This window comes from Danio aesculapii, chromosome 22 (assembly GCF_903798145.1).
Source record: "Danio aesculapii chromosome 22, fDanAes4.1, whole genome shotgun sequence".
In the NCBI taxonomy this organism is placed as follows: domain Eukaryota; kingdom Metazoa; phylum Chordata; class Actinopteri; order Cypriniformes; family Danionidae; genus Danio; species Danio aesculapii.
In genome coordinates this window covers 2874676-2901146 of record NC_079456.1, presented here as the reverse complement: position 1 = coordinate 2901146, position 26471 = coordinate 2874676, and the positions used below count along the sequence as shown (strand labels likewise).

Genomic DNA, 26471 nt, shown 5'->3' with positions numbered 1-26471 from the left:
AAATCATATAACAACATCAAAATGCAAATGTAATAAGTAATGGCTAGGCCCACGCGGAATCTGCGCGCAAAGAATTCCACAGATTTGTAGCCCATCATTAATTCAGTTTATTTACTTGAGTAAATGTGTGTAAATCTATATTTATTCAGTTTTTAAATTAATTACAGTAATATTATTGACTAATATGAAAATGTCTATCTGATTTATGTACAATTCAGTTTGTACAGTCATATTTTCTGTCTTTTAGTAGAGATATTATATGAGAGACTTGCTTTGTTTACCAAATAAAGTGGATCTAATTGGATTTGCATTTTAAACATTAAATAAAAGTTTAAAAGATATTTTTTATTACACATATTAAGGTTTTAGTTATGATACTCCCAAAATTAAAATCCGCAGATTTTTACCAAAATATGGCAAAAAGTCCTACATGACGGTAATAGTTTGATTGTGGTGTTTACTTCAATAATGCCACTAATATCTGCACACTCCACATTCCTTAATTCCACTTCAGTTTAGCTCAATTATGACTTTAGTCAGATTAAGGTGATCAGAAATCGCTGTTTGGAGCTAATGTAGGCCTACAGATCAACATTTATGTTTAACTGAATAAACCATTAGTAAACACAAGTACATCTTACTGAACATCATTTATTTTCATCACCAATTATCACAGTAGAACAGTTACTCAAGCAATTTGTGATGCATTTTGGAAACAGGAGATGACCCCCTGCTCTAATGCGCCACCTGGCTTGAGAAACCCGTTCTGAAAGACTTCCTTTTAGTCATTATTTGGGCAGCACACATATTCTGAATGCCTTCGGGCGAATTCAAATGAGCCATTTTAATCTAGATTAATTCCAAGATTACAGTGAGATTAATCTAGATTTGAAAATTAATCAATGCCCAGCTATAATAAAAACACTTTGGTGGACACACTTTAATTGAATATATTTTAGACATACAGTGTTTTTTTATTTATTTATGAAACAAACTGGAGTCAAACCAATGAATATTCCACTGCATTGCTGAACGTTTGATTCCACCGCTTTAATTTATAGCTGGGGATTATGCTAAATGTAAATTAGTGCTGTCAAATGTGCTTTAAATGATTGGAATCAGGGGCGTAGCGGACATTTTAAAAGTGGGGGGGACGGCTGTATGAGATCATACGTTCATATAATGTTCATATAATTATTAATCACCTGTTTCTAAATGGTCTGTCCCTAAAAGTGAGGGGGACGGATCCCCCCTGGTTGTTACGCCCCTGATTGGAATTCATCAACAGACACACGTTTAGCTGTGAAATCTGATGTCTGGTGAATACCGGAGAGTTTTCAGGAAGGTAAATTTAATATGTAAATCACTTTCTTAATGAACACGATTAAGGCTTCTCCTTTGCATGAACTCTGAGATGGACCTTCAGCTCGTAAGGCCTCAAAAATGTTTTACCGCACTGATCACATCTGTGTGTTTTCTCTCCAGTGTGGATCAGCATGTGTTGATAAAAGGATGATGACTGTCTGAAACTCTTCCAACACTGAGTACATGTAAATGGTTTCTCTCCAGTGTGGATCAGCATGTGTTGATTAAGGGAGGACGACAGTCTGAAACTCTTCCCACACTGAGTACATGTGTGCGGTTTCTCTCCAGTGTGAATCCTCTCATGTGTTTTCAGGTATGCTGGATCTCTGAAGGTTTTGTCACAATGTGAACACACATAAGGTCTCTCTCCTGTGTGAATCCTCTCATGTACTTTCAGTATTCGCAACTGTCTGAATTTCTTGTTGCAGTGTGAACACATGTACGGTTTCTCTCCAGTGTGAGTCTTCTGGTGTTGTTTCAAGTCTCCAGCTGTAACAAAACTCTTCCCACACTCAAAGCAGACAAACTCTCTCGCACCAGCGTGCATCTTCTGATGTGCTTTAAAATGTGACGGCTGAGTAAAACTCTTTCCACACTCAGAACACGAATAAGGCTTCTCCTTTGTGTGAAATTCAAGATGGATCCTCAGCTCTGAAGCTCTCAAAAATACTTTGCTGCACTGATCACACTTATGTGTTTTCTCTCCAGTGTGGATCATCGTGTGTTGATGAAGATGTGATGATTGTGTGAAACTCCTCCCACACTGAGTACATGTGTACGGTTTCTCTCCGGTGTGAATCCTCTGGTGCATCTTCAATCCTCCAGCTGTAATAAAAGTCTTCTCACACTCAAGGCACACAAACTCTCTCACACCAGTGTGGATCTTCTGATGTTGTCTTAAATTTGATGTCTGTGCAAAACTCTTCCCACACTCAGAGCATGAATAAGGCTTCTCCTTTGTATGAACTCTAAGATGGGTCTTCAGATCTGAAGGCTTCAAAAAGGTTTTACCGCATTGATCACATCTGTGTGTTTTCTCTCCAGTGTGGATCAGCATGTGAAGCTTGAGATTGCCTTCATGCTCAAAACTCTTTCCACACTGAGTGCAGGTGAAACCTGTTTGTTCACTCTTTGGGTGAGTTTCACTTTCACTTTTGACATGATGTTTCTCCTCATCTTCACTCAGTTCTTCACTCTTCTGCTTCAACATCACATCTGAAAAAAAGGAAAATAAGTTTCATTAAGAGTCTAGTTTTCACCCGTAATGATCCTGAATAAGAGCATTTGTGTGTTTGGCTGGGATGTGCAGGTCAAGTATGTTTGCACCTCTGCTTTTACACACTTAAAAAATATTCAGCCTCTAGATGTGAGGAATTTAAATTGTGTTCATTTCATATTAACATGTTTGATTACAAGTAGTGGTGGGCCGTTATCGGCGTTAACGCAAGACTCAAGAAAATATCGCCGTTAATCTATTCTCAAAGTTGGGTTGGGATCTGGGTCTATTCTACGCAAGCTATGATGACTTTCACTTTGATATTTTAGCACGGATGTATACCTGACTGGAAAGCCGTCTGACAAACAAGTGCCAAATCAGCAGGATGCCTGACTTTAGCTGCAGTTCAGCAGTTTTACTTTTACCCATGAACATTTCATCTTTGCGTCGTGACAAACTGGGGTATTAGACACAAATAAGGAGTAACTCTATTTTTAGGAGCCACCAAACTAGGTCAAGGCAAGTTTATTTATATAGCACATTTCACACACAATGGCAATTCAAAGTGCTTTACATAAACAGGAATAAAAAAGACAAGTATAAGAAAATAAAAAACAATAAAATGATTAAAAACAGATTCAAATGTGTTAAAGCAGGTTATAAAAGACTAAAAAAAAAAAGAAAAAGGCATAATATAGTGTGAGGTCAGGGATCACGGAGACCTCGAGTGGAACTGAAGAGCTTGATGATTTTCCTATTTGTATTGCTATGTGTTAATTCTGTCTAAAGTGATTATGATATTACTTTTATGTGTTAAATCTGTTTCCTTTTTATTCAAGATAGACTTAGTGTAGAGAGAATATAGCAGCCTGAATGTAGATACCAGTTTTTAACCAGTTTTAAAGATGGCTGAAAGTACACTCAGCCTTGGGTAAGAAACAGATTGTACTTGTGTAAGGTAGTGTGTGTGTGTGTGTGTGTGTGTTCTATTCGACTGTGGATCCTTTTCACAGGTATGAGGTCAGCTCTATACAGTCTAGTGGATGTCTGACGTTTATATGCTTGAGATATTAAAATATTGTTCAGAATTGTACGCACACACCCACGTGGAAATTTTCCTAGTCTATCTGTGTTTTAACCAATCAGGGAGAGAGTGTAATTGTTATTGATTTGTGATTGTTAGAGCAGCCTAGGAACTCATTGCGAGTGTTGAAGCTGGCTTCTGCTGATGAAACTGCAAATTATCTTTAGTAAACTTTATTTATTTGAATCTCTGACTCCGGCTCTTCTTCATTTGACAGACTGGTCATTCTTTGAGTTAAAACTGTAAAATATCCCTACACCACCAGAAACAGAGGCTTTTGAAAACGCTGCAGAGTATGGGATCAAATTCCAGCGTAAAGTATCGCGATCATGGATAGAAAAATGTGCATAAATCAAAAAATTGACATCACGTGCAAAATTATAACACAAAAGCAAAATCTAAACGTTGAATAAGAAACAACGAGGCCGCATATCGAATGATAAAGAGCGGGAATCAAAAATGAAAACGAGTTTAGACAAAATCAGTTTCTCCGCTCATATTTAAATGTTGTATATGTTTTTCACCTTGGCACTTGTTCCCACCTTCTGCGCTTGCATTTGCAAACGATGCAATGCCAGTTTTATTTAAAACACAAGTGGGTTTCAGCGTCATCATTGCTCCGTTAGTCAAGATTGACAGTTGCTTTTCCAGACAATTTGTGCTTTCGCTTTTTAACATGATCAATATTTACTACAAAGGGCCGTAGTTCACTGAGAAGCTACGCAAAACAGCTGTAGATATCTGTGAGGTAATCGATAAAACACAAGTAAAATAAACACAAACCTATTAGTTCTTCAGTCTCTTCCTGTTTAATTCTGCAGGGTTCTGGATCACTCATCTTCTCACTGTCCTTCAATAAACTCTGTCTTTGTCTTTCACTGACGGCGGCAGAGCTTCAGGAGAATAAACAAGAGAAATCTGATTCATTTACACTGATTGATGGAATAAACCATTATTGTGTTACATCTTGTAGATGATACAACAGACGATTAATTTGCTCAATTCAGCTGACACAAATAAAATTAACTTAATGTCACAATTTATAGATCTTAAGACACTATCGTATAATGAATGAGGTGGAATATGAACTATTGACATAGATTATAAGCATTAATCAAGCCGTTTATGATCAGCAAAAGATCAGTTGATTTTACACTAATGTATATATTTGTGTGTGGAAACCAAGTTTAAAAATCTACTAAGTATTCATACCAATAAAGGAACTAGATATTAAAGTTTGAGGACAAACTTTATGGTGGCTTGAAAAGCCGAGTCTGAATTAGCATGTTACTAGCATGATTCTAACATAAATTAGCATGTAACTAGCATGATTCTAGCATGAATTAGCATGTTACTAGCATGTTTCTAGCATGAATTAGCATGATTCTAGCATGAATTAGCATGTTACTAGCATGTTTCTAGCATGAGTTAGCATGTTACTAGCATGTTTCTAGCATGAATTAGCATGTTACTAGCATGATTCTAGCATGAATTAGCATGTTACTAGCATGTTTCTAGCATGAATTAGCATGTTACTAGCATGTTACTAACATGTTTTAGCATGATTTAGCATGTTATTAGCATGATTCTAGCATGAATTAGCATGTTTCTAGCATGAATTAGCATGTTATTAGCATGATTCTAGCATGAATTAGCATGTTACTAGCATGATTCTAGCATGAATTATCATGTTTCTAGCATGAATTAGCATGTTATTAGCATGATTCTAGCATGAATTAGCATGTTTGTAGCATGATTCTAGCATGAATTAGCATGTTATTAGCATGATTCTAGCATGAATTAGCATGTTACTAGCATGATTCTAGCATGAATTAGCATGTTACTAGCATGATTCTAGCATGAATTAGCATGTTACTAGCATGATTCTAGCATGGATTAGCATGTAACTAGCATGATTCTAGCATGAATTAGCATGTTACTAGTATGTTTCTAGCATGAATTAGCATGTTATTAGCATGATTCTAGCATGAATTAGCATGTTACTAGCATGATTCTAGCATGAATTAGCATGTTACTAGCATGTTTCTAGCATGAATTAGCATGTTACTAGCATGATTCTAGCATGAATTAGCATGTTACTAGCATGTTTCTAGCATTAATTAGCATGTTACTAGCATGTTTCTAGCATGAATTAGCATGTTATTAGCATGATTCTAGCATGAATTAGCATGTTTCTAGCATGAATTAGCATGTTATTAGCATGATTCTAGCATGAATTAGCATGTTACTAGCATGATTCTAGCATGAATTAGCATGTTACTAGCATGTTTCTAGCATGAATTACCATGTTACTAGCATGATTCTAGCATGAATTAGCACGTTACTAGCATGATTCTAGCATGAATTAGCATTTTACTAGCATGATTCTAGCATGAATTAGCATGTTACTAGCATGATTCTAGCATGGATTAGCATGTTACTAGCATGTTTCTAGCATGAATTAGCATGTTACTAGCATGTTTCTAGCATGAATTAGCATGTTTCTAGCATGAATTAGCATGTAACTAGCATGATTCTAGCATGAATTAGCATGTTACTAGCATGTTTCTAGCATGAATTAGCATGTTACTAGCATGATTCTAGCATGAATTAGCATGTTACTAGCATGTTTCTAGCATGAATTAGCATGTTACTAGCATGATTCTAGCATGAATTAGCATGTTACTAGCATGATTCTAGCATGAATTAGCATGTTATTAGCATGATTCTAGCATGTTATTAGCATGTTACTAGCATGATTCTAGCATGTTACTAGCATGAATTAGCATGTTATTAGCATGTTTCTAGCATGAATTAGCATGTTTCTAGCATGAATTAGCATGTAACTAGCATGATTCTAGCATTAATTAGCATGTAACTAGCATGTTACTAGCATGATTCTAGCATGAGTCAGCTTGTTTCTAGCATGAATTAGCATGTTGTTAGCATGATTCTAGCATGAATTAGCATGTTACTAGCATGACTAGCATGTCACTATCATGTTGCTAGCACCTTTCTAGCAAGATTAGCATGTCAGTAGGATGTTAAAACTGTTAGCGTGTGTTAGAATAGCTAGTCACAGTCTCTGGGACAGTTGCTAGGGTGCTGAAATTGGTTGCTAGGGAGTGGCTAGTAAGTTTAAAGGTAATCAGTGATTGGCTGCTGGCTAGACTGAGTTGAATGAGGCCAGACTCTAGTCTGTAGGACAGTCTGATGCAGAGTTATGAGCTCACAAAGTTTGACCCAATGTTAAGTAAATGGGAGTCTTTTACAATGGAAGTCTATGGGACAGTTGCTAGGGTGCTGTAAGTGGTTGCTAGGGAGTGGCTAGTAAGTTAAAAAGTCATCAGTTATTGGCTGCTGGCTAGACTGAGTTAAATGAGTCCAGTTAGAAGTCTGTAGGACAGTCTGATGCAGAGTTATGAGCTCACAAAGTTTGACCCAATGTTAAGTCAATGGGACTTTTGGGTTTTTTCTGGGTCGTTTTTCGGAAAACCCAAGGTCGGATCAGTTAGAAAAGATATAGCAACCCGAGTCAGACCAGTTTGAAGGTTTGACGAAAGTTTGAAGTATGTAGCTTGAAAGGCCTAGGAGGAGATACACTTAGAAATTAGTCTCAGAAGAAGAAGAAGAAGAAGAAGAAGAAGAAGAAGAAGAAGAATAAGTTTAAGATAGATAACAGTATGCTGGCTTTTCAAGCCACCATAATTAGATTATTAGCAGTAGCCCGTCTATGTACAGAAACAGGTAAATTACAACAACCTAAAATATAAAGCACCACAAAGTTAATAGATTGCCTTATTTTCCTTCACAGACTATACTTATTTGCGATATAACAAACACAAACGTGAAAAATTCATACTCACCAACATAGAAAAGCACACTGAGCTCATATCTTCCTCTCAGAGCTCCTCTCTGCCTGCTGTATTGTTTTGGTCAGCAGACACACAGATAGAGGTGAACTCAATGCAGAAACTAGTCGCAGATTGTCGCTTTAATAAACTGTAAAGTGTGTTTTATTGTTGTGTAAACACGAGAAAAAGCGTCAACGACTCACCTCAGCTCTGAAGACTCGACGCTGAATGAACGCGTCGCACTGACGTCATCACGGCGAGGCGGGAGCAACGGCGGATAACAAAAACGCGGCAAATAAAAAAAAAATACTGACAAGCCAACATAATCGTTAAATGTAGACAAAAAACACCTTAATCATTTGAGGTGAAACTTGCACTCGAATTTAAAAAGCAAACATACTTCATTTCTGACAGATATAGTCAGTATAAAATGAAGTAATGACAATCAGAAGTTTTAACAATATACGATCAAAAACCACTTAGATTAAAAGAAATTAATGAAAAGCTTCAAATATTATGTATCATTTTACACAGTTGATGCATTACACATAGGGTGAATATGTAATCTGGGGGCGACATGGTGGCTCAGTGGTTAGAACTATCACCTCACAGCAAAAAGGTTGCTGGTTTGAGTCCCGGTTGGGTCAGTTGGCATTGCTGTATGGAGTTTCCATGTTATCCCTGTGTTGGTGTGTGTTTCCTCCAGGTGCGCCGGTTTCCCCCACAGTCCAAACACATGCACTGCAGGTGAATTGAATTAACTAAATTGGCCGTAGTGTATGAGTGTAAATGTTTCCCAGTTGGCTGATGGATAAAGGGACTAAGCCAAAGGAAAATGAATGAATGGGTAATCTGGGACACCTAAGCCTCAATGTGTTTCTTTCTGTCCTAACAAAATTCAGTCAGTAGGACTTTCATCATAAATTTACTTTGAAGCATTGAAGAAAAGTAAGAAGATTGTCTCAATGAACAGTTGTTTTTTACGTAACTAATAACACAAAGTGGCAAACACATTGCTTTAAGCTTTCATTAAACTGTAGCTCTGGGGTCCGTTCTTCGTACGTGGACTCAATTAGCTGGATGTGGATATTGACGATTTGACACAATCCAGGATTGTTTAGTTCATCAAAACTGATCCGAGAGTTGTTGTCATAGCTACAGTTCTGGTAGCTCAAACCTGCTAGGGAGCAGGCTCATTTCATATAAATACTGAAGGTTATTTTCCTACAGTAGTTATATACACTTGGGAAAATAGTATATATATATATATATATATATATATATATATAATTATATATAGTTATATAAGTTCAAAAGTATATATATTAATATATTAATAAAACTTATGCAATCTGCACTCCGAATAAAAGTACAAAGACTGCCACCTGGTGGTTCAAAGAGAAAATTTATTGATATGAACTTTTTAGATACAAACGCGTACATGCTCAATATTCGACTCAAAGAAAAAAGATAATAATTTATGCAGTCATGCATGAATTTTTACTGCTAATATACCAGTGATTTCATGCTATGCAAAAGTTGCAGACACCTTTACCGATATCAAAATGCTTTTTTGATGCTAAATTAATTTTTAGTTATTCCTTACGCTGATTAAAAATACTTGAGTAGGCCTAGGCTACTATAATAAAAATCTTTAAATGTAGAACTAAATGCATTGATATGCATTGAAATACATGGGGAATACTCTTGACACATGAAAGTGTAAAACCTGCAGCTCACAACAAAGGTGGAAAGTTATTGCGTGTCATATTTAACAAAATGTTTACTGCTAATTTGATGTAATTTTGCTCACATGGATAACTGAATATTAATCAGATGATGTCATTACGCTGCTGTGCCGTCAGCCAATCGCTGCATTGCTGATCATAATTTCGAGTATCGATAGATCAGTCCTTCACAACACACGCAGCGATCTCAGATCAGTTCATCCAGACATTTTAATCTGATTCACGAACTTGTTTGAAAAACCAAATTAGCCAGAGATCAGTTATCAAGATTAACAGATCAAGGATCAGCCGAATCATCTTAGATCATTTAAACAAGGTACAAAGAACGGACCACTGGGCTGAGGAAGATTTCCAAAGATAATGTTATCCTAAATTATTTAATAATATTTATTTTTTTAAGAAAGTAAATTAAGGTTGTACAGTGCGTTGGTAATCGTAAAGCTCTTTTATTTAAAAAAAAGAAGAAAAAATAAAACCCTGTAAATTCAAATCAAGCCTCAGCCAGGTAAGAAAAAGTACCTTAAAAGTACTGTAACACTTTCCATAAAAAGTAATTTAGTAACGCAATTAGTTACTTTTTTGAGGAGTAACTCAATATTGTAATGGATTACTTTCAAAAGTAACTTTCCCCAACACTGCTCATTTATCACAAAAAACGCAAAGCTTCTCTTTCATGAACAGCTACAATTTGTACATATTTAAACACCTAATAAAATATTATTAGCTAAACAAAAGAACATAATTATAAGCAATTTTAGCATTGTACAAAGAAAACAGGCTTTGTATTTTGATGTTTTGCATAATTACATAAATTAAATCAGGAGACAAAAACTAACATATTTCGATCGTCAAGCAATGAACTCTCCAATAACAATGAATGGAGCTCCATGTTACGATCCAACTTTCTCACACCACTGTGGATCTGCTGATGGCCTTTTAAATGTGACTGATATGTAAAACTCTTCCCACACTCAGAACATGAATAAGGCTTCTCGTTTGCATGAACTCTAAGATGATCCTTCAGATCTGAAGGCCCCAAAAAGGTTTTGCCGCACTGATCACAGTTGTGCGTTTTCTCTCCAGTGTGGATCAGCTTGTGTCGAATAAGGTTTGATATTTGACTAAAGCTCTTCCCACACTGAGTACATGTGTACGGTTTCTCTCCAGTGTGAGTCCTCTCATGTGTTTTCAGGTATCTTAGATCTCTGAATGTTTTGTCACAATGTGAACACGCATAAGGTCTCTCTCCAGTGTGAATCCTCTCATGTACTTTCAGTATTCGCAACTGTTTGAATCTCTTGTCGCAGTGTGAACACACGTACGGTTTCTCTCCAGTGTGAGTCCTCTGGTGCCTTTTCACCTCTCCAGCTGTAATAAAACTCTTCCCACACTCAAAACACACAAACGGTTTCTCTCCAGTGTGGATCTTCTGATGTGCTTTAAAATGCGACGGCTGAGTAAAACTCTTTCCACACACAGAACAGGAATAAGGCTTCTCCTTTGTATGAACTCTAAGATGGTTCTTCAGATTTGAAGGCCTCAGAAATGTTTTACCACATTGATTACATTTGTGTGGTTTCTTTCCAGTGTGAGTCTTCATGTGTTGATTAAGGTATACTAATCGTGTGAAACACTTCCCACACAGAGGACATGTGAACGGTTTCTCTCCAGTGTGGATCGCCATGTGAGGCTTGAGACTGCCTTTATTGCTGAAACTCTTTCCGCACTGAGTGCAGGTGAATCCCTTTACAGCTGTTCTTTCTATTAAAGAACTATCTTCAGCCTCTGATTGAGTATATTCTTCACTTTTGACATGTTTCTCCTCATCTTCACTCAGATCTTCACTCTCCTCCTTCACCATCACACCTGAAAAATATGAAAATAAGTTTCATTTAGAAGTTAGTTTTTAATTGGTCAGTCAAAATGGATCCTGAATAAGAGCATTTGTGTGATTGTCTGAGATAATACGCACTGAAAAAATAACTATTCAGCCCCTAAACATGACATTTAACTTGTGTTCACTTTATAGTAAAATATTTAATTACATGTACAATTTTAATTAATGAATCTGACTTAAAAAGGTGTACGTACTATCATCAGTCTGACTTATTTTAATTTGGTTAATGTCGTTTAATTTTAGAGTGTACTCACACTTGGCACATTTGCCTTGAACTGAGCCCAGCTGCGATCGTCTCCCCCACTCACATTTTTACTTTCCGAGTCCGAGCACACATCAATGCGACAGTTCAGTTTAAAGATGAGGATAGACGCTCTCACTGGACGCAATGGAGATTGCTTTGGTTATACTGTTGTCTATTTGCTTGGGACATTGTGACACACAACCAAATATTTATAACACTTCAACCGTTTTTGACGCTCATAGATTATCTTAAAAATCATGAATTAGGCTAAAGGTGGCAGCTGAAGAGGGTTTGCAAGGAAATTTTGTCAACAGATTGGATACTCAGCAGATAGAAGTCGCAAGCTGTTATAGTAATTAGGAATACACAAAATTAAATATAAAGAAAATATAGCCAAAATTATGAGTAGTTAGAGGTTATGTTGTGCCACTCTGCCCAGCAGTATTCAGTACTCTGGTTTCACTCTCCCTCCAGCTGTAGCTTCTGCAGAGTGAAGCAGCTTTCACACCGGACACGGAAAGCACTGCGCTATGAAACCCATTCATTTCATTGCACCATGCAAAAGCCAGTTTGTTACTGCTTCGAAAACTGATTGATCTCCATGGTAACCCTTAAATTAAGGCTGATTAATGTTTCTGCATCGAGTGCAAATGGTCTGGCACAGCCTTCATACAGTCGCATATAGTTAAAGTACTTAAAACTACTTTTAAAAATGTACCTACGTCACATCGACCCATAGAACAAGCTCTGTGATTGGACGGCAACAAGTACTAGCTGGAGCTCCTACTTTTACTTTGTGTTTACTTTAAGATTAAAACTGTTGCACGTCCACCGGCTCCTGCCTCTAAATGAACAAGTTACAGTAAGGGTGCTTTCACACTTGGTTCGATTGCCTGGTGCAAACCCAAGTGCGATTGTTCCCCTTGCCACCTTATCGGATGGTTTGTGTTCACACTGTCTTTTTTTCTTCTGAACTCTGGTACGCTTGCGTCATCAAACTGCTGTTGTGTGTGTAGTGGAGGCCAGCTAGTAAAGTGCTGTGCAAGTAAACCTCACTCCTCTGACCTCTAAAGGTGCTCTAGCGACAGACACTAGAGGACATGGTCTTTAGCCTCCTTGTTAGGGCAACCAACTCCTTTGCGGAGATGCAGAGAGTCACCAGTTTGATCCCAGCTCGGAACGGGTTGGGTGGTGTAGGACCGGCGGGGTGACGTGCATGGGTGCCGCTGGCCAGTATAGGCCCCATGACAACATTGTGTATGTCGCAGACACAAGTGAAGAGCGGGGGCATGGATGTTGGGTTGGTGATTGGGGAGCCCCAAAACAGCTCCTAGGCACCCCTGGTTGTGTGTACTAGGTGCTAGGTGATGGATTCAGATTTATGCCTTCCAATCCGTCCTAGCACGAATCAACGTTTATCCTTGTTCTCATTACTTTATTAATATGATTATTTGAATCAGTATTTAAACTTGAAATTATTTTGACTAATGAATAAAGTTAACACATTGCCTTATATAATATAAGAATGTTCAGTGCGTTTGCCTGTCACTTTGTAACTCTATTTTTAGGAGCCACCAAACTAGGTCAGGGATCATGGAGACCTCGAGTGGAACTTAAGAGCTTGATGATTGAAAACAATTGTTTTCCTATTTGTATTGCCATGTGTTAATTCTGTTTAAAGTGATTTTCCTTTTTATTCAAGATAGACTTAGTGTAGAGAGAATATAGCAGCCTGAATGTAGATACCAGTTTTTACCCAGTTTTGATAAAGACGGCTGAGAGTACACTCTATATAGAATCAACTCTATACAGTCTAGCGAATGTCTGACATTTATATGCTTAAGATATTGTTCAGAATTGTACGCAAGAACCCACGTGGAAATTTTCCTAGTCTATCTGTGTTTTAACCAATCAGGTTAGAACACCTGTATGTATAATGCAGTTAATGAAGTTATGTGAGAGTATAATTGATGTTGATTTGTGATTGTTAGAGCAGCCTAGGAACTCATTGCGAGTGTTGAAGCTGGCTTCTGCTGATGAAACAGCAAACTATCCTCAGTTAACTTTATTTATGTGAATCACTGACTTTGGCTCTTCTTCATCTGACAGACTGGAAATTCTTTGGGTTCAAACTGTAAAATTATCCTTACAGTGCTCACGGTGCCTTAAAAGTGACGTCGCGTCTTCAGTATCGCGCTTAGGGGCGCTTTACACTCACACTACAAGTGTACTACGAGACAGCCCAACTGAACCACGCTCTGCCACACTTCTTCCAACCGGGCCAGGGCCGGCCAACTGGACCGTGCCTGAGCCTGATTCAAAGCACTCACAGTTGTCAAATGAACCGGGAAATGTGCCTGGACAAGGCTCGGATAGGATAGGACTACAAAACAGCTGTAGATATCTGTGAAGTAAACGATAAAACACAAGTAAAACAAACACAAACCTATTAGTTCTTCAGTTTCTTCCTGTTTAATTCTGCAGGGTTCTGGATCACTCATCTTCTCACTGTCCTTCAATAAACTCTGTCTTTGTCTTTCACTGATGGCAGCAGAGCTTCAGGAGAAGAAACAGAGAAATCTGATTCATATACACTGATTGAGGAAATAAACACATTATGATGTTACATCTTGTAGATGATACAACAGGCAATTATGTAATTTAATTCAGCTGACACAATTTAAATGAACTTGATGTAGCAATGTGTAGCTCTTAAGACACTAATGTATAATGAATGAGGTGGAACATGAACTATTGACATATTGATAATATTAATGAACCCTCAGACTATAAACATTCATTAATCAAACTGTTTATAGCCAGCAAAAGGTAAGTTCACTTTATACTAATGTATTTTTTTGTGCTTGCCAATGTATAGTTTAAAAACCTACTAAGTATTTATACCACTTAATGGTACTCTATATACAGAAGCAGGTAAATCATAACATAAAAATAACAGCACCATATAATAAATAGACTCACATCATTTCCCTCAACAGATCATACTTATTTGCGATATAACAAACACAAACGTGGGAAATTCCAACTTACATAGAAAAACACAAACACTTCACTCATATTGTCCTCTCAGAGCTCCTCTCTGGCTGCTGTATTGTTTTGGTCAGCAGACACACAGATAGAGGTGAACTCAATGCAGAAACTAGTCGCAGATTGTCGCTTTAATAAACTGTAAAGTGTGTTTTATTGTTGTGTAAACACGAGAAAAAGCGTCAACGACTCACCTCAGCTCTGAAGACTCGACGCTGAATGAGCGCGTCAGTGCTGACGTCATCACGGCGGGCGAGGCGGGAGCGAGGAGAATCATCAAAAACGCGACAAATTAAAATAATACTGACAAGCCAAAACAACTGACAATATACACAAAAAGCCATATCCTCCTGAGACCCGAAGAAAATTTTTTTCTTTCTCTATTTTTTTCTGAGATTTCCTACATCCTTTGGGTTTAAAAAAAATCTACAATTTTGTAGTATCTTCAATAAAGATCAGTCTACTACATGTATTGAGTTGAAATGAACCTTTACTTTCCGTTTACCTCATTTACAGCAACAGACATTTCCTCCGCACGCCTTTCTGATACAATATTTGTAGCTTTTTTATAAATCAGGAAATTACTCATGACAACTATACTTACCTTCAGCAATGAAGCTGCTGGTACATCTCAAGAATGATCAGTGGAAACAATGTACCTGAGCTCAATTTAGAGCTTCACGCCAAAGGCCGTCAATACTGATGTACATGTGATTCTTCAGCTTTTTTATTTTTAATAAATTTGCAGCAATTTCAAAAACTCTTTCACATTGCATTAGGGGGGATTGTGTGTAGAATGTTGAGGAAATACATTAATTTACAATCAATGATGAAAACTGGTGAATATCCACAGTTAACTTCTTACTAGCATTGAGTATAAACATGTTTTTGTTTTTAAATGTTTTGAAAAAGGGTCGAAACCTGCAATCACTTCCATAGAAGAAAAAACAAATACTATAGAGGTCAATGGTTACAGGTTTCCAGTATTTTTCTTTTAATAATTTGTGTACAACAGAGAAAAAAAAGACACTCAAATCAGTGGAGGAGGAGTTAATGATGAAACTTTCATTCGTTTCCCTTCGGCTTAAGCCGGGTTTATACTTCTGCGTCGAGTGATTGGCGTGACCCATAGCGCATGCCTTGTGCGTAGCTGTGCATTTATACTTCTGCATGCTGTTTGTGTTGCTCTGCATTAACACTTCTGAAACACTAGCCTGCAGTAGGTTATGTTCCTCTGTGTCGAGTTTCTTTGCTGGTGTTTTGCTTTTTTCTGAACGCTACCTTAATGTCAGTGCTTAATTTGTGAATTAAAAGGTCCCGGAACAGATCGGGGATCCAGCTTGTTACCCGAGGATGTAGAGTTGTCACAAAAGTGAACAGCGGGGGTGGGGGGTGGTTTTGTGAAGAGGGTTGGGGAGTCGCGGAAGAAAGCGAAAGTTAATAGTGGACGGGGGAGGAGGGTGGTTGAGAAGGGGGATCGGTAAAATGAGGTGCCGGATCAGATTTCAGAGGTGCCGGATATAGCATTTTCGGCACAAATTAAGCCCTGCTTAATGTACAAGTAGCTCAAACTCGCTCATTCTGAGCCGGGAACCGGCAGACGTGCAACAACTTTAATCACAAGGTAAACACAAAACAACAGTTTCCATCTGGAGCTCCTTCACAGGACTCGACACTTGTAAACACTCGCTCCAACGGGTTTGCGCGTCTCTCGGTCCCGCCCACACTCCACACTCATCAGCTACCAAGCCGACCAATCACAGAGCTTGCGTTACGCATCGTAGCGACATGTAGTTACATTTTACGCTGGAGCATATGCGTGTGCTTGAAGCACAGGTATTAATCAGCCTTTAGTCCACTTGATTCATAAGTCGCCACAGGGGAATGAACCACCAACTTATCCAGCATATGTTTTACGCAGCGGATGCCCTTCCAGCTGCAACCCAGCACTGGGAAACATCTATACACACTCATATTCACACACACTCATACACTACGGCCAATTTAGTTCATCCAATTCTCCTATAGCGCATGTCTTTGGACTGTGGGGGAAACAGGAGCACCCGGAGGAAACTCACGTCAACACAGGGAGAACATGCACACTCCACAGAGAAATGCCAACTGACCCAGACTCGAACTGGTGACCTTCTTGCTGTAAGGTGACAGCGCTTCTCTAAATGAAACCAAAGATGGTTCTTCAGATCTGAAGCTGCACTCAAATATGTTTAGCCTCACTGATCACATTAGTGTGGTTTCTCATCATGTGTCGATTAAGACACGTTGAACGTCTGAAGCTCTTCCCACACTGAGTACATGTGAAGGGTTTCTCTCCAGTGTGAATGCCCTCGTGTGTTTTCAGATGTGCTGAATTTCGGAATGTTTGGTTGCAGTGTGAACACACGTAAGGTTTCTCTCCAGTGTGAATCATCTGGTGTCGTTTCAAGTGTTCAGCTCTGATAAAACGCTTCCCACACTCAAAGCACACAAACTTTCTCACACCAGTGTGGATCTGCTGATGCGCTTTAAAATGTGACTGCTGTGTAAAGCTCTTTCCACACTCAGAACACGAATAAGGCTTCTCCTTCGTATGAAATCCAAGATGGATCCTCAGCTCTGAAGCTCTCAAAAATACTTTGCTGCACTGATCACATTTGTGCGGTTTCTCTCCAGTGTGGATCATCGTGTGTTGATGAAGATGTGATGATTGTGTGAAACTCCTCCCACACTGAGTACATGTGTACGGTTTCTCTCCAGTGTGAATCCTCTGGTGTTTTTTCAATTCTCCAGCTGTAATAAAACTCTTCTCACACTCAAAGCACACATGCTTTTTTACACCCGTGTGGATCTTCTGATGTCCTTTAAAATGTGACTGCTGAGTAAACCTCTTTCCACACTCTGAACATGAATAAGGCTTCTCCTTTGTATGAACTCGAACATGGACCTTCAGATCTGAAGTCCTCAAAAACTTTTTACCGCACTGATCACATCTGTGTGTTTTCTCTCCAGTGTGGATCAGCATGTGAAGCTTGAGATTGCCTTTATGCTCAAAACTCTTTCCACACTGAGTGCAGGTGAAACCTGTTTGTTCGCTCTTTATGTGAGTTTCACTTTCACTTTTGACATGATGTTTCTCCTGATCTTCACTCAGCTCTTCACTCTTCTGCTTCAACATCACATCTGAAAAATAAGAAAATAAGTTTCATTGTCTAGTTTTCACCTGTACAGATCCTGAATAAGAGCATTAGTGTGTTTGGCTGAGATGTGCAGGTCAGATGGTCAAACATGTTTGCACCTCGGCTTTTACACACTTAAAAAATATTCAGCCTCTAGATGTGAGGAATTTAAATTGTGTTCACTTCATATTAACATGTTTGATTACAAGTGACGTACATTTTCATAAATTAGCCTGACTTACAAGTTAAACGTACTATTTTTAGTTACGACTATTTTAATCTGGTCTGTGTAATTTAGTTTTAAAGTGTACTCACACTTGGCACATTTGCCTTGAACTGAGCTTAGGTGTGATCATCTCCCACAGTCACATTTTTACTTTCCGAGTTCGAGCACACTTGCGTCATCAATGTGACAGTTCCGTTTAAAGATGAGGATAGACGCTCTCACTCAATGGAGATTACTTCAGTTATATTGTTGTCTATTTATTTGAGCTGTTTGGGATGCAGTGGCACATGTTTATTCAAATATTTGGCACATGTACCAAATATTCTGGACACAATCACCTCATTTGATACTCATAAATTGTCTTGAAATCATCGTGCTGCATGCATTAGTATAAAGGTGGCAGCTGACGGGGTTTGCAAGCACATTTTTCAATAGACTTGATACTCAGCTGGTAGAAGACTCAAGCTTTTATGGGAGTTCTTAAAGAAAATACAGCCAAACATATAAGTAGATAAAGGTTGTGTTGTGCCACTCTGCCCAGCAGTATTCAGTACACTGGTTTCACTCTCCCTCCAGCTGCAGCCTCTGCACAGAGCGAAGCAGCTTTCACACCGGACACGGAAAGCACTGCACTATGAAACCCATTCATTTCATTGCACCATGCAAAAGCCAGTTTGATGCTGCATCGAAAACGGGTTGATCTCAATGTTAACCATTTAATTAAGGCTGATTAATATTTCTGCATCGAGTGCATGCAAATAGTCTGGGACAGCCTTCGCAATCGCATACATTTAAAGTACTTAAAAACTACTTTTAAAAATGTAGCTACGTGACATCGACCCATAGAAAAAGCTTTGTGATTGGACAGCTTATAGCGGTGATGAGTGTGGGCGTGGCTGAGAGACGTGAGAGCTGAGCAACAAGTGTTAAGTCTTATGGAGGAGCTCCAGCTGGATACTTTTGTGTTTACTATAAGATTAAAATTGCTGCATGTCCACCAGCTCCTGCCTCTAAAATGAACAAGTTTGAGCTACTTGTACAGTAAGGGTGCTCTCACACTTGGTTTGATTGCCTGGTGCAAACCCAAGCTCGATTGTCTCCCTTGCCACCTTCTTGGCTCATTTGTGTTCACACTGTCTTTTTTCCATCTGAACCCCGATACGCTTGCGTAATCAAGCTGCTGTTGTGTGTAGTGGAGGCCAGCTAGTAAGTGCTGTGCAAGTAAACCTCACTCCTCTGACCTCTAAAGGTGCACTAGCGACAGACACTGGAGGCCATCGTCTTTAGCCTCCTTGTTAGGGCAACCAACTCCAATGCGGATAGTCACTGGTTCGATCTCAGCTCTGAGCGGGTTGGGTGGTGTAGGACTGGCGGGGTTACATTGGTGCCGTGACCCGGATGGAAGTGAGGTTTAGGGGGGGGAGTGTAGTAGAGGTCATCTAGTGAAGTGCTCTCCAAGTAAACCTCACTTCTCTGACCTCTAAAGATGCTCTAGCGATAGATGCCATGGTCTTTAGCCTTCTTGTTAGGGCAACCAACACCATGCGGAGAGTAGTTGGTTCGATTCCAGCTCGGAGCGGGTTGGGTGGTGTAGGACCGGTGGGGTTACACTGGTGCTGTGATCCTGATGGGAGTGAGGTTTAGGGGAGTGAGTGTCCTGAAGGCCAGCTAGTAAAGTGCTCTGCAAGTAAACCTCACTCCTCTGACCTCAAAAGTTGCTCTAGCAACAGACGCTTGAGGCCATGGTCTTTAGCCTCCTTGTTAGAGCAACCAACTCCTATGTGGAGTCGCCGGTTCGATCCCAGTTCGGAGCAGGCTGGTTGGTGTAAGTTGCATGTGCATGGGTGCCGCTGGCCGATACAAGTCCTATAACAGCATTTTGATAGTGTATCGCAAGTGAACAGTGGGTGCGAGGTGGATGTGTGTCACGGACAAAAATGAATAGTGGGGGGTGGGGTGGATGGTTGGGTTGGGCGGCCCCAAAACAGCCACTAGCGCAACCCCTGGTTGTGTGTACAGCTGGTGCTAGGTAACAACCACGAAAATGCATATCACAGCTGCCTTTACTGAATCTTTTGGTTTTGTTACCAAAACCAAAATACAGAGAGCTACTTGCGTCTATTTGGTGCAAAAATATAAAAAATGTTTAGAGCATCACGCAATGATGATGGTGCGAACCAAAAGTGCTAGTGTGAAAGCACACTAAGGGTGCACACTATGCTATTCGAACCATTCCCAGCTGCGTTTCCTGGTTTGTTTGACAAGCGAAAGTGTTCAGAATAAGGCCCAGGCATAAATCAGTTGGCCGGCCCTGGCCCAGTTGGAAGAGGTGTGCCAGAGCGTGGTTTGGTTGGGCTTTGATGCGGTATGCTTGTCGTGTGAGTGCAAAACGCACCTGAGCCCGAAACTGAAGACGAGATGTCACTTTTAAGGGACTGTTTCATATGGATTTATTAATCATTCTTACTGTTCAATAAACGTAATCTGTGTAAACAAAACACCTGCAATGAAACTCTACACATAGGAGCATAAAACACATAAACCGCACTGCCAACTAGTGTTACTGCAGAGCAACAAAAAAATGCAGAAGTATAAATGCACGACTACACACAAGGCATGTGGTGAAGGTTACATCCATCATATGGCGCAGAAGTATATAAGAAAATATTCATTTTTGAGTGAACTATCCCTTTAAATTTGACATTTGATGTTTGTGAGTACAGAGTAGAGTTTTCAGGAAGGTAAATTTCACTGATGTGTAAACCACGACCATGACAAATGCTTCTCTGTATGAAACCTAAGATGGTTCTTCAGATCTGAAGCTGCACTCAAATATGTTTAGCCTCACTGATCACATTAGTGTGGTTTCTCATCATGTGTCGATTAAGACACGCTGAACGTGAGAAACTCTTCCCACACTGAGTACATGTGAACGGTTTCTCTCCAGTGTGAATCCTCTCATGTGTTTTCAGATGTGCTGAATTTCTGAAAGCTTTGTTACATTGTGAACACACATAAGGTTTCTCTCCAGTGTGAGTCATCTGGTGCTGTTTCAAGTGTTCAGCTCTGATAAAACTCTTCCCACACTCAAAGCACACAAACTCTCTCACACCAGTGTGGATCTTCTGGTGTGCTTCATAATGTGACTTCATTGTAAAACCCTTTCCACACTCAGAGCATGGATAAGGCCTCTCGTTTGTATGAAATCTAAGATGGATCTTCAACTCTGAGGTCCTCATAAATGTTTTACCGCATTGATCACATTTGTGTGTTTTCTCTCCAGCGTGGATCCTCATGTGTCGAATGAGGTTTGATGATTGATTGAAGCTCTTCCCACACAAAGAACATGACAATGGTTTCTCCCCTGTGTGAATCCTCTCGTGTGTTTTCATTGGTCGTAACTGACAGAATCTCTTGTCGCAGTGCGAACACTTGTACGGTTTCTCTCCAGTGTGAATCATCTGGTGCTTTTTCAAGTCTCCAGCTGTAATAAAGTTCTTCTCACACTCAAAGCACACAAACTCTCTCACACCAGTGTGGATCTTCTGATGTAGACTTAAACTCGACTGCTGAGTAAAACTCTTTCCACACTTAGAACATGAATAAGGCCTCTCATTTGTATGAACTCTAAGATGGATCTTCAGATCTGAAGTCCTCAAAAAGGCTTTGCTGCACTGATCACATCTGTGTGTTTTCTCTCCAGTGTGGATCAGCATGTGTTGATCAAGGTATACTGATTGTCTGAAACTCCTCCCACACTCAGTACATGTGTACGGTTTCTCTCCAGTGTGAGTCCTCTCATGTTTTTTCAGGTTTCCTGAATGAATGAATCTCTTGTGGCAGTGTGAACACTCGTAAGGTTTTTCTCCGGTGTGGATCCTTATGTGACGGTTGAGATTGCCTTTATGTCCAAAACTCTTTCCACACTGAGTGCAAGTAAAACCCTTTACAGCTGTTGTTTTCACTAAAAAACTATATTCAGTCTCTGACTGAAATTTAGTTTCACTTTTGACATGATGTTTCTCCTCATCTTCACTCAGTTCTTCACTCTCCTCCTTCACAATCACATCTGAAAATTAAGTAAATAAGTAACATTTTAAAAGGCTAGTTTTACAGCATATCCTGCTGCTCTGGGCTAGTTTTTTAACCGTGCAGTAAAAATAATAATAAATAAGAGCAATTGTGTGTCTGGCTAATACAAAAAATATCATTCGGCCCCCAAGAATATTTAATTACAAGTAATGTGATTCTTTTATCAAATTAGTCTGACTTAAAAAGTTAAACATACTATCATCAGTTAAGTTTATTTTATATTGGTCAATGTTATTTAATTTTAGGGTGTACTCACACTAGGCACATTTGCCTTGAACGAGCCCTGGTGATTGTCTCCCACACTCACATTTTTACTTTCCGAGACCGAGCACACTTGTGTCATCAATGCAGATCAAATAGTAAGAGAAGCACTCTCACTCAGTACAATGGAGATTGCTTCAGTTATATTGTTGTGTCTTATTTTGAGTCATTTGGGACGCAGGGAAACAGGACTGAATGTTTTGTTGAACGGATCCACAGCATTTTCCTCTCATGAATTCTCATAAAAACATCCTGCTGCGTGTATTGGGCTAAAAATGGCAGCTGAAGAGGTTTACAAAGAAACTTTTCAAGAGAGTAGATGCTCGGCTAATAGAAGACTCAAGCTGTTAGTTTGTTGCTGTGTGGAAAAAAAAAAAGCAGCGGAGTGAGTGCACCGTGGTCAAGGTTAAAAATCGCTCAATACTCTGTTAATGAACCCATATCAGTGCTTTTAAATCTCCTAAAATGTCCAGAAGTTGACTTTTGCTTTCACTTTCGAAAGTTGTAGCGTTTTTGCTTTAAACTTATATAAAAGACTCATTTCTGTTTGGCTTTACAGATGACAGCGCGCAAATCTGCGAGACCGAGAGAAAAAGTAAACAATACATTCTTTAATCTCATCCATTACAAAAAAAACTACTGTATACTCGGAGGACGAGATCACTTCTAAACTGGCTGCTAAACATATGTACATCATGAGAAATCAACTCATTTGCCTTATTTATATAATATACACTTTTAATAAATATGCATTTTAGAGATATTGTCTTTGTTTTTATAAATTTTTCATGTTATTTGTCATGTAATTTTCCTGTAATTCATTTTTAATTTGCTGTATATGCTGTACATTTGAGGATGTTGATATATTACGTATTTTATACAAATCTAACATGCTTTGGCAACAGTGTACTAATGGCCCGTTTCCACTGAGTGGTACAGTACATTTCGGTTAGCTCTTATGACTATTTCCACTTTCAAAAGGTGCCTAAAAGCGAACCGTACTGTACCACTTTTGCAAAGGGTACCAAGCACGACAAAAGGGTACCAAAAGGCAGAGCTAGACGCGCAGCTGAACGCTATTGGTTTACAGAGATACATCACCAGCGCGTACACAAGCAGGAGAATGAAAACAAACAAACCGCCATTTTTAAATACACAGCCAAGACATTAAATCATAATACTGTATACATATAAAAACAAGCCATGGTCGACCCGAGCTCAGACAAACCTTGTCGTCGTCTTGATGTACAGCCACAAAGCCAAGAAGAACAAAATCTGCCGTGTCCTATTTTTGCTTTAGGAGGCCGTCTAAAAGTGTGAGCAGTTTCACTTTCTCCAGGGAGCTCGCGATCGCACGTGTGCGTGTCTATATTTGAAATAAAAAACTTCTTGAGCTGTTGATAATAACGTGCATGAGATTATTGAAGGGCTTCTGACATCCGTTCCTTTCAGAAACAGACAAACGCGAGAGTGACACAAGAAAAAACAAAAGAGGAACCGGAAAAAACAACCTAAACCATGAACAAACAGCCATGTTTAACTATTCTCATCACCTTTGGACTATTATGAACTCAGAATGACTAATTTACTTAACGGAGGCTACATGTGCTGCTGAAGATTACAGACGCAGATGAGAGGTTTGATCTGACTGTAGGTTATATGTTGTTTGTTATTTTTGAACTCAAATAAGGACTAAATGTCTGCTGTGTGTAGTTCTTCTGTAGTTGTTAACATATCGGAGACTGTAAGGGGCTGTATGTGTTTATATATGTTCATTTATTTAGTTATTTAATATAACTGCAGATGTTACAGTAGGCTGTTTTGCACTATCATTGATCTGCAGTTATAATCAACTCATGTTCATAGAAAGATTAATAATGAACATTTCTACACAAGTATTTATGTGGATAAAGCATCTGTTCTGTAAGAAGTGCTTCTCGTATTATATGTAAATGACCCGTACAGCTTCACATACAGCTGTGCCTTTACTGAATGAGCACTGTGCTATGTCCGACAGGTCGCACTGTTGTGTCTATCTTTTCTTTTTAATTCTTTTATAACCCGTTTCAACACATTTTAATCTGTTTTTAATCATTTTTATTCTCGTTTATGTAAAGCACTTTGAATTGCCACTGTGTACGAAATGTGCTATAGAAATAAACTTGCCTTACTTTGACATTTCTTCTAGCAAGAATGACGTCGACTGAAACTTTCTGTCGAACACCACGCCCACCATTGGTACCCTTTTGGCAGTGGAAAAACGCAAGCCTGATAAAGGCGACCCATAGCGACCCGTACTGTGCTGTACCACTCAGTGGAAACAGGCCATAAATGCCACGACAATAAACACAACCTGTACTTGAGAGAGAGAGCGCAGCTGTGTGCAGATGGCTCCTATATAGCATAAAAATAAGAGAAATAGTGGATTTCTTTTTTTTTTTCAACAGCCTTTTTTAGAACTGTAACCCACTGAAAAGAAACGGTGTATGTTAGTGTCATAATAAATTAAAGTATTGTTAAAAATCACCATGGTTTCCGCTACATTCATTCTTCCATAGCTGGACGCCACGCCAAAATTCATCCCGCCATGGCTACATTACAGCCTCTCATTCAAAACATTTTATTTTTTTAATAGCGGGTGATAATCGCAGCAAAACGTATTAAAGGGTAAGTGAATTATAACCGCGTGAACGCAGTAGTGCTGTGCGTCATTTGTTTAACCCTTTAAGGTTACGTGCTGACTGACTGACTGGCTGACTGACAGGTGCGTGAGGCCAGCAAACACGACGTAAAGCTGTTTCACTTTACTTCAGCAAGCATTAATACCGCTCTGTAGGTCTATTGGAGACATTCATAAATATTCCTAGCAAATCTAATAAATGTTGGAGATATCCTCATTAAATAAACGCACTAAATCACACTTCAGCAGCGTTTATTTGAGAGCGCACGAGAAAATCTGCGCTCAGTGTTGCCAGATGATGCTGACTGTTTCCAGCCCAAAAACTGTCGAGATCACAAGCGTTTATACACTGTTCTAAGCATATGTATACGGAGAACGGGGGCTATGGCATCTCTTTGGGAGATCAAAACAGGTTTATGAGGGCAGACCGGGGCTGGCGGGCACGCCGTTGCAACACCGCCCAAATTTTCACTATCAGAATCAGAAATCAGAAAGAGCTTTATTTCCAGGTATGTTCACACATATGAGGAATTTGTTTTCATGACAGAGCTACAGTGCAACAGGATAACAGAGACAGGAATAAAAAACAGATAATAAATATATGTAAAAAAAATACAAGTAAGTAGTGAATGCAAATATACATATTGACAAGTGTATGTAGAGCTATATGGAGCTATATTACTATATAATACTACCCGCCTTTGTCACTTTTTAGCCGCAAAAATAAATTCAAAACCGCCCAACCTTTGATCGAGCAGCGTGTATTTGAGGGCGCACAAGAAGCTTTGTGCACGAGCAGAGGAAATTGGCGCGCAAGCAAAGAGATTCGCATGATGTAGGCTATTACATGAATGCGATCTTGACTCGTAATACTGCGCTCACGACATTTATCATTGAAATAACGCCACAGGTAGTTAGTAGATCTGTGTAAAAAGGGCCTGCCGCCACAGCTGGAAAAAATCCTAGAGGATACACTGATCACATTATTTTTTTTGTGTCACATGCATACCTGTCAACCCAGTATTTTACAGTTGTATCCCGCTATCATCCGTAGAGGTATTTTCCAGTTTTTCTCCCTATTTTCAGTCTTTCTCTGAAGGGTGGCAATAAACTTTAAAGAGCCGAGCCTTCCTATACGCAACCCATACCGCCGAACCACCAGGGGCCATCCCTTGCTCTTAAATTTTTTTTCATAAAAAAACATTTTTATGTTTGTTTTTATTTCTCTTATAATTGTTTCTTTTATTCCTGTTTATGTAAAGCACTTTGAATTGCCACTGTGTATGAAATGTGCTATATAAATAAACTTGCCTTGCCTTGCCTTGCCTTGCCTTGCCTAAATGTGAGTCTGTTCTGTGCTTTCACTTTATTTAGGCATGAAAAAACTTTAAAATAAATATAAAAACAGCGGAATTCCCTTCCTTTTTATTACAGGTGCCGTTGCCCCTCCTATGCAATCTTCAAAACAGTCATATAGCGGTGCGTGACTGTCAGCTGACGTGCTCATAGTGACAAATAGTCACTGCTTCCCAAATGGATTCTGTACACGCCATATGAAGCGGAGTGAAAGACAAAAAACAAAC

At 39.1% G+C, this 26471-nt stretch overlaps 3 protein-coding genes across 3 annotated transcripts in view; all 3 read right to left on the bottom strand.

Annotated features, from left to right (window-relative positions):
- Nucleotides 1-939: 939 nt before the first annotated feature.
- LOC130216558 (zinc finger protein 721-like) lies at nt 940-14258 on the bottom strand. Its single transcript, XM_056448454.1, has 4 exons — nt 13855-14258; nt 10094-11133; nt 8504-8507; nt 940-2580 (listed from the first exon to the last, which is right to left on the bottom strand). Exons 1-4 carry the CDS (start codon nt 13907-13909, stop codon nt 1385-1387), a joined length of 2295 nt encoding a protein of 764 aa, XP_056304429.1. The 5' UTR covers nt 13910-14258; the 3' UTR covers nt 940-1384.
- Nucleotides 14259-14950: 692 nt separating this feature from the next.
- LOC130215630 (gastrula zinc finger protein XlCGF7.1-like) lies at nt 14951-18673 on the bottom strand. Its single transcript, XM_056447477.1, has 2 exons — nt 17945-18673; nt 14951-17633 (listed from the first exon to the last, which is right to left on the bottom strand). Exon 2 carries the CDS (start codon nt 17626-17628, stop codon nt 16672-16674), a length of 957 nt encoding a protein of 318 aa, XP_056303452.1. The 5' UTR covers nt 17629-17633; nt 17945-18673; the 3' UTR covers nt 14951-16671.
- A 1835-nt stretch (nt 18674-20508) lies between these two features.
- Nucleotides 20509-26471, bottom strand: part of LOC130215600 (zinc finger protein OZF-like) — a 110730-nt gene continuing 104767 nt past the window's right edge. Inside the window, exon 2 of the mRNA XM_056447445.1 lies at nt 20509-21924. Coding sequence (XP_056303420.1) covers nt 20684-21924 — 1241 coding nt within the window. The 3' untranslated portion in view covers nt 20509-20683. The remainder of the gene's footprint in view (nt 21925-26471) is intronic.

Coding starts and splice junctions, on each gene's coding strand:
- LOC130215630 (XM_056447477.1), bottom strand. CDS start 17,628: ATGTTGAAGCAGAAGAGTGAAGAGCTGAGTGAAGATCAGGAGAAACAT.
- LOC130216558 (XM_056448454.1), bottom strand. CDS start 13,909: ATGAGTGATCCAGAACCCTGCAGAATTAAACAGGAAGAAACTGAAGAA. Junction 11,134..13,854: donor AGAAACTGAAGAACTAATAG/GTTTGTGTTTGT, acceptor CATATTTTTCAG/GTGTGATGGTGAAGGAGGAG.